An 8,905-nucleotide genomic window follows, 5' to 3' on the forward strand; every position below is an offset into this window, starting at 1 on the left:
AACAGGACCGCTTCCGGAAGCAATTGGAAACTTGAGAAAGCTGACAAACTTGTAAGATAATTTCAAAAGTTAAGAATATATCCAAATCCAATTATGCTTGATCAAACAACTCTAACAACGCACTTTCTTAATTTGTCTTCTAGAATTCTTTCTGGCTGTGGTTTCAGTGGTACTATACCGTATACAATTGGAAATATGCAACGGCTTGCATTCTTGTAAGAGTTGTTTGCTTGATTTTTTGTAACATATATCAGAAATAGGCCTCTTTATTTGTCTTGTTCCTACCAACAATAGTTTGTTTGATGATCAAATGGGTTAATTTTAATCACAGGTCTTTAAATTCAAATAACTTCAACGGGCAAATTCCATCCGCTATTGGTAATCTCACAAATCTATATTGGCTGGACTTGGCTGAAAACCAGCTTGAAGGGCCTATCCCAATATCAAATGAAACTTCTCTTGGTCTGGATATGCTACACCATACAAAGCACTTGTATGTGAAATCCATTTTGCTCTATTTTGGATGATGTATAATTCAATCCTTCTAATACATTTCCATTATCTACAGTCATTTTGGGGTTAACAAACTTTCAGGCAATATTCCTCCTCAGCTTTTTAGTTCAGACATGTCTCTGATACATGTGTAAGATCCATACCAACAAGCTAATAAACTAAGATTATTACGAAAATCAAAATTTTGAATTTTTAGTAATTTCTTTTTATCAGGCTTTTTGAAAGTAACAAACTTACTGGCAATATTCCATCTACACTTGGACTAGTCCAGAATCTTGAGGTGGTGTGAGTATCCATATCTTCCTAATGTAAATTAGTAAATAGAGTGCATGTTTCTTTTTTGTCTTCAAATTTTTCTTTTTGTGACTGCAGGCGCCTTGATCGTAATTATCTAAGTGGACCTGTGCCTCCAAACGTTAGCAACCTTACAAATGTTAGGGATTTGTAAGTAGAGAAAACTTGAACCCACTTTAATTATTAATATTATTATTAATTTCCTGATTTCATTTTTATTGCTTTCTGTTTTCCTACAGAAGGATTTTCTATTTTTATTTTCTTGTTTCCTATTTTTCATATTTTCTTCACAAAAATCTTGAATAGAAAACATGGAAAACAAATAGTCTTTATATTCTGACCAAACTCCTTTAAAGTGAGGATTGAGGAAGTTGGTAAAGTGAGAAAGTGAGTGTCTAATCACCATTATATCATGGTAGTGAGGCTTACACATGATAGAAATTATAAATTCAATAGTGATTAACCCCTTACTTCGTCACTTTACAATTCTCCTCACGATCTTTTTCCTTTATATTCCAAACAAATTCTCATTATTGGTATAATATTGGTATCTACTGTGATGAATTTGTAACTGTCCTGATAGAAGTTTTGATCTTTATGTTTGTAGGCTGCTCTCCAACAATCGCCTATCTGGTCCTCTTCCCAACCTTACTGGAATGAACATCCTCAACTTCCTGTAATTTCTAAATCATTTGGCTAACTTCACTTTTTATATATGTGCATGCTTTGTTTTTCAAAATGAATATTAATTTTATAGAAATTACTACAAGTCTACAACATAGTTATTGACATCATTTGGCAGGGATGTGAGCAATAATAGTTTTGATCCATCAGAGTTTCCACTATGGTTAACAAATCTACCATCTTTGACAACAGTGTATGTCTTTCTTTCTCCACTCTCTCTGCTATCAGCTTTAATCTTCTCTCTTAGGTTTCAACCTTTTATTGCTTATATTATCATTTTGTACGGCAGAAACATGGAGAATATAAACCTTCAAGGGAATATTCCTGTTTCATTTTTCAGTTTGAACCAGTTACAGACAGTGTGAGTAGCAGCCTGTTAATTATTGACTGTTGATAGTTCCATTTTATGATGAAAATTTAGATATAGCTGTGAGTAACTGCTTCTTTATTTCTTTGTGACATGATCTTCAATAGGAATTTGAAAGACAACCAGCTAAATGGAACATTAGATATTGGTACTACCATCAGCAACCAACTGGAAATCATTGATTTGCAGACCAATTTTATTGATAAGTTTAATCCAGAAATTAATGTATCCAATGTGGAAATAATGTAAGCCATAACTATTGTATTACAGTAGGTACTAGGTAGGTTTTTTTCCTTTTTTCTTTGCTTTCCTTGTCATATGGTTTATTAATGAAAACATATATCTTCAGACTCGTCAATAATCCGGTTTGTGGAGGAGGATCTTCACAGGATTATTGTTCCATTCCACAACAAAACAACATGTATACAACACCACAGAACAATTGTGTGCCTGTCACCTGCAGCACAGATCAGAAAGAAAGCCCTAACTGCAAATGTGCATATCCATATACTGGAACTTTAACTTTCAGGGCACCAACCTTCTCTGACTTGCAAAACAAGTCAGTCTTTGCATCTTTGGAGTCGTCTATGATGCGGTCTTTTCATCGATATAATCTACCTGTGGACACAGTTTCTGTGAGCAATCCAAGAAAGGAAGCATTATACCTTGATTTGAGTCTAGAAGTGTTTCCATCCGGCATAGATCGTTTCAACCGAACGGGAATTATCAATATAGGCTTTGTGCTTAGCAACCAGACATATAAGCCTCCTCCCACTTTTGGACCATTTTATTTTATTGCTGATGATTATGAAAACTATATGAATGACTCAGGTAACACTAAATGAATCAGATGATCCATATAGTAATGGAATTAACTATAACAGTGCTCCATTTTTAAACTTGATTTTTTTTCTCTCGTGATTTAGTATTCATCAACTCTGAAGGATCCAATAAATCTTCAAAAACTGGCATAATAGCTGGAGTTGCTGGTGGTATTGTCCTGGTGATATTATTAATCATTGCAAGTGTTTATGCCTTGCACCAAAAGAATAAGGCGAAAAGAGCAACAGAGAAAAACAATCCTTTTGGTAAGAGAACTTAAATGTCTGCTCTGCTTCTTTCATTGCCAATTCATGGAGCTAAGATTTTTTTGTGATTGATTTCACAAAATGCAGCAAAATGGGATGCAGATGAGAGCAATAGTAGTATCCCACAGCTGAAAGGAGCAAGGCGCTTCACTTTTGAAGAAATTCAGAGCTACACCAAAAACTTCTCACAAGCCAATAGTATTGGATCTGGAGGATACGGGAAGGTGTAGAATCCATCTACTTTATTTCATTTCTCTGTGTAATCCTCAAAAAATGAAAAATGATATTTTTTAAAGAAAGAACTATAAGATAACAGATTCAATCATAGTGTAACGAAGCCACCTTATATTCATGCATTTTCTACATTGATTTTCCATTGATACCACCACCTATCTCATAACTGTGGTGCTCTCTACATTGTCAGAACTTTTGTCAGATCAATGATACTGTTAATTGATATTGGCAGGTTTACCGAGGAACTCTTCCAAACGGGCACCTTATTGCTGTTAAAAGAGCTCAGAAAGAATCAATGCAGGGAGGGCTGGAGTTCAAGACTGAGATTGAACTTCTATCAAGGGTCCACCATAAGAATCTTGTTAGCCTTATAGGTTTCTGCTTTGAGCAAGGAGAGCAAATGCTCATTTATGAATATGTTCCCAATGGCACTTTGAAGGATACGCTTTCAGGTATAAACAAGTGCACTAACCATTTCACATTGCTAATTTGAGTAGCAAATAATGATATACTTGAACAGAATAAACTCACATGCCACTCAAAGATTCTAGGAGAACATGTGTAGACTATTCAGAAAATCTTTATGGTAAGAATTAGGTGTTATGTAAGTATATGGGGGATTTGTGAGGATAAAACTTGTAGAATTCACTATTATCCTGAGTATCTTCTCTTAAATATTGCCAAAAATACCAATACATGATTGGTTGGTGTAGTAGATTTTCCTTCCTCTTTACTACTTGTCTGAGAAGGGGAGCCTTGGAGTAATGGTTGAGTTGTCTCCCTGTGACCTCAAGGTCATGGGTTCAAGTTGTGGAATCATTCACTGTCAGTAGGGCTGGAAGTGAGCCGAGCTGAGCCGAGCTAGACCAAGCTCAAGCTCGGCTCACAAAAATTGAGCTTGGCTCACGGCTCGGCTCATTAACAATCAAGCCTATTTTTTAAGCTCAAGCTCGACTCACCGAAAGCTCACAAGCTGCCTCAAATAATAGAAACATAAATACATAATCTATAATTCTATATCAATAAATTATAACTTATATATTTTAAAAAATATTTTAAAAAAATCAATTTTATATATTGTTATCTATCAATAAATTATAAATTTTTTATTTATGTCCTACATCAAAATTATATGTAAAAAATAAATATAAAATTTTAAATAATTAAGATCATATATATATATATAATTCAGCTCATGAGCTAATGAGCTGAGCTTATCCAAGCTCAAGCTCGGCTCATTTAATTTATGAGCTCAATTCCAAGCTCAAACTTGGCTCACTAGCTCACGAGCTTAGCTTATCGAGCTATTAACGAGTCGAGCTCGAGCTAGCTCATGAGCTGACTTGACTCACTTCCAGCCCTATGATCACTGATATAATTATCAGGTTAGGCTGCCTACATTACTCCTTTTGGGTGCATCCCTTTTCCCGGATCCTGCATCAACACGGGATGCTTGTACACCGGGCTGCACTTTACTACTTGTCTTAGGCTTGTAGTCCACAGTACAGAAAAAGATAGGGTAGGAAGATTCACGGCCGCTAAATAGCTACAGAAATTGCTTAATTTGATCAAGGATTGGCTATTGAGTGAGGTGTAATAGTTTATTAACTTTGCATGTAATATAAATATAACACGCGCTTATGGTCTCTGCAGGTAAAACAGGAATAAGATTGGACTGGATTAGAAGGCTGAAAATAACACTTGGTGCTGCCAGGGGGATGGATTATCTCCATGAACATGCCAATCCTCCCATCATACATAGGGACATCAAATCCACAAACATATTATTGGATGAACGTTTGAATGCTAAAGTTTCTGATTTTGGACTCTCCAAACCATTGGGAGATGGTGAAAAAGGTTACGTTACCACTCAAGTCAAAGGAACAATGGTTTGTATCTTGTGCTTTTCTACCTTTTGCCAATTGAACAAGAGTTCAATTTTGATATACTGATAGTATAAAATGTTTTACACAATTGTCCAGTCACATCCATTCTTTTGAATGACTATTCACGCAATCAATATAAAATTATTTTTGCTAACGTGACATTATGTAATTGAACACACCTGTAAAACTGTTTTACACTAATAGTGTATCAAAATTAAATTAATTAAACAAAGACATGTATACAAAACACTATTTCAAGACTCAATTGTCTTCTGTAGCATCTAATATCCAATATTAAATGATTACATTACAATGAACTTTTGCTCCTAATGTAGGGCTACTTGGACCCGGAGTACTATATGACTCAGCAATTGACAGAAAAGAGTGATGTGTATAGCTTCGGAGTACTAATGTTAGAGCTGATAACAGCAAGAAGGCCGATAGAACGAGGAAGATACATTGTGAAAGTGGTTAAGAATGCCCTAGACAAGGACAAAGAGTTCTATGGCCTTAAGGAAGTCCTTGATCCATCCATTGATTTGGGAACAACACCACAGGGTTTTGACAAGTTTGTTGATCTTGCAATGCAATGTGTTGATGAGTCAAGTTCTAGCAGACCCTCAATGAACTTTGTGGTGAAAGAGATTGAGAACATGTTGCAGTTGGCTGGTTCCAACCCCAATGCAGAGTCTGCAACCACTTCATCTAGTCATGAAGTAAGCAAAGGGAGTTCTCAACATCCTTACAATAATGAGTTCTTTGATTCAAGTGTTGTGATTCCACGTCCTTAACTGTTGATGAGGCTGTGTATATAAATGCATGTAGGACTTCTCTTTCAGTAGTTGTTTGAAGCTTGAAAGTAACTTGTTGAAAAAGTTATTTAGATTTGTCTATCTTACTTTTATTTGAAAGAACGAATTAGTGGAAAATTTGTAACAAAAGTTTTATATTTTTTGTTCATAAAAATTAAACTTATTAGATTCTTGGAGATTATAAGTTGTTTTCAAACATATATGGATAGTTGCTATATAGAATTCTGAATTATCTTTAAAGAAAATGTTAACAATACAAATACAACCTCTTTTAGTCAACTGCTACCTACAATAGGAATTCCAATGAATTCACAAACTCAGAAAAAACTAAAGCCAAAATCAGAAAATGAATAACAATATCTAATAATTAGATTAGTAGCCAAACAACAACAAAAAATAAGTAAAAAAGATTCAAACATGAAACACATACATTGAAAAGGAAGAGGACAAGGGCTCTCACAAATGTCAAATAAGACCAAGAAAAGCAATCAGAAAGAAAAAGGAGTAATATGGGCTAAAAAGCTAAACAGGAAAAAATATAGTTGTTAAAACCAGTTCGAACTGATTGGTTAGACTGAAAAATCGATAAATTGGTTCTGTCTAAACTGCTTTTCATTATATTTGTCATTTTTTTAATATATAACATATACAAATTAAATTATATTTTTAAAACTTATATTTATAAGAGGAATGTTAGGGACCAGCAACTTTTGTGATTTGTAGCCATCAAATAGCCATCAATGATGATTTTAATGGTGTGAGATTGGTGTGAAATTTCATCCAATGAAAATTTAACAAAGATGCTGATCCCCTAGACTTTTCCTATTTATAATTATAATTTAAACCGTTCAAATTCGTCACCTATCCGTTAAACCAATAAACTAGTAAACTAGTAATCTGACTGGTTGGATCACCAATTCTATTTTAACAACTATGGAAAAAAGAGACTTACTTTTTTTTTATTTTGGACTAAAACAGTTTCTTTTTGAAGAAAAATTATGATCGGACTCGGAAAAAACAAAGTATGTTCACAATGATTTACAATACTATTAAGTCCTTGTTTATAGTTGTAACTCTTGACTAACTATTAATAACTCCCTAATAAGAAACCTAGTACTAATGGGCTAATTGGATTTGGGAGTGTGTTAGTTATTCTTGTCGAAGGAATGAAAACACAAACCGTTCTAAAAATGTTGTCATGACGTGTTTAAAAACTTTTTTTAATATAGCTATCTTTGATAACTTTTGCTCCATAAAATTATTAAAAATTGTTCAGTAGCTCGTGTACCGGACGGGTTGGGATGATACTTCGGTTGGTGAGATGAGGTATCGCCTGATTTTGGGTTGCTGGGTTGGAGGAGGAGTTGCCGATGTCCCGGGTTTTTCGTGTGGAGAGGGGGGTGTCACTTGCAAAGACACTCCGACGCTCTAGTCAGTTAAGTGTGCAGGCAAAAAGGGGATAAGATGATGTGTGTGACGTACCTTGGGGGAGGGGTAGGACTCTCCCCTTATATACCTTGTCAGACAAGTGGGCTCCATAGGAGAAGGTCTCCTTCTAGGAAGTTTCCTTCTCCCCAGCTGTTGTGCAGCTGGCAAGGAGGGCACGTGGCCGGGTCGCCAGACAGATGGATGCGATGACCCGCCCTAACGGATCGGTAGATCTCCGGGTCGGGCCGGCCTCTATGCCTAGCTGGGCTGGGCCGTAACAGTGCCCCCAACGCGCCAGTTGGGATCGTGAGTGTCGTAGGTGGCGCGTTTTGTTCCTCTTCGCATGAGGTGTCGGTTGGTTAAGTGATCGTGACAGGGGCGCGTTTTCTGGGCGCGTGGGCTTGTTCGTGGTAGGGGTGCGCCGCTTCTCGCCTCGTTTCTCGCACTGAGCATTAAATGCTCATAATGGGAAATTCAAACCCCGCGCAATGACTATTTTACCCCTGTCTTTCGCGCTTCTTCACGCATTAGTTATCCCCTCAGTTTCCTTCCTTCATCATTTGGTATTTGGTTTTCATCTTGTTACCTTCGCATCCCCTGATCACTCTCCTTGTTAGTTCCAATTTGCCTCTGCAGTCTCCCTTCCTTCCTGCAGCCTCACTAATCCTTTCGACTCCTTCGTTCCAACACAACTATCCAGGTATGCTTCATTTCCCCTTCTTCAACTTGTTTAGTTTTGCTTTGTAATTGTGATGTTTTTGTGCGTGTGTGTTGTTCTTCTGGGCTGGATTGCGTAGTAGACACTGCCAGCGTTAGGTAGATACATTAGCGGGGTTACCATTCCAGGGCATCAGTTCTTTAGGCTTTTACTTAGAATCTGCTTCAGCCATGCTTGATTTCATTTGTTGAATAGGCTAAAAGTAGTTTCTGGACCTTTTTCGAGATCCCGACCTCGTAGACTAACCGAGTGGTGCCCCAACTATAGGTATGCCTCGTATCATCTCACGAGCTTCCTCCTCAAGCGCGGGTTACGACCGATATGCTTGGGTGACCTCCGACGTGAAGGACTCCCCAAACCAGATGGGTGAGGAGGAGCTTACAGAGTTCCGTCAAGCCGAGTACTTGTGCGGCGGGACTGACGAGGAGGCCAACAACGATGTTTTCGTTCCCGCCCCCAACGAACGGTTATACGAAATCAACCTCCACTCCCCCGAGTTGCCGACTGGATTTGGTTCTACAAGGAAATGTTCACCCAATTGGAGGTTCGCATTCCTTTCTCTTCCTTTCAAATGGCGTTCCTTAACCGGATCTCCATGGCACCGTCGCAGTTGCATCCGAACAGTTGGGCTTCCATCCACCGTTTCGAGATGGTGTGTGAATACTTAGAGCTGCCGGTGTCTGTCGATGTTTTTCTTTTTCTCTTCAACCTTACGAATCCTTCCAAAGAGGGGAAAGCAAGGAAAGGATTCATGTCCTTCCGATCTGCCCAAGGTCGGAGAATTTTTGGCTTGTTCGAGGACTCTTACCATGGGTTCAAGGACAAGTACTTCAAGGTGCGCCCAGTCAAAGGTCGCCACCCCTTCTGGTTGTCGTTAGAAG

At 37.5% G+C, this 8,905-nt stretch overlaps 1 protein-coding gene across 1 annotated transcript in view; it reads left to right on the top strand.

The window, feature by feature from the left end:
* The window catches only part of LOC107638780 (probable leucine-rich repeat receptor-like protein kinase At5g49770), a gene marked incomplete in the record, with an annotated part of 8,357 nt that extends 2,295 nt beyond the window's left edge, over nucleotides 1-6,062 (top strand). Inside the window, 16 exon segments of the mRNA XM_021120675.1 lie at nucleotides 1-51; nucleotides 144-215; nucleotides 332-493; nucleotides 569-643; nucleotides 727-798; nucleotides 886-957; nucleotides 1,415-1,483; nucleotides 1,610-1,684; nucleotides 1,781-1,852; nucleotides 1,966-2,103; nucleotides 2,208-2,689; nucleotides 2,785-2,946; nucleotides 3,034-3,170; nucleotides 3,413-3,632; nucleotides 4,834-5,069; nucleotides 5,402-6,062. Coding sequence (XP_020976334.1) covers nucleotides 1-51; nucleotides 144-215; nucleotides 332-493; nucleotides 569-643; nucleotides 727-798; nucleotides 886-957; nucleotides 1,415-1,483; nucleotides 1,610-1,684; nucleotides 1,781-1,852; nucleotides 1,966-2,103; nucleotides 2,208-2,689; nucleotides 2,785-2,946; nucleotides 3,034-3,170; nucleotides 3,413-3,632; nucleotides 4,834-5,069; nucleotides 5,402-5,857 — 2,551 coding nt within the window.

This window comes from Arachis ipaensis, chromosome B04 (assembly GCF_000816755.2).
Source record: "Arachis ipaensis cultivar K30076 chromosome B04, Araip1.1, whole genome shotgun sequence".
In the NCBI taxonomy this organism is placed as follows: domain Eukaryota; kingdom Viridiplantae; phylum Streptophyta; class Magnoliopsida; order Fabales; family Fabaceae; genus Arachis; species Arachis ipaensis.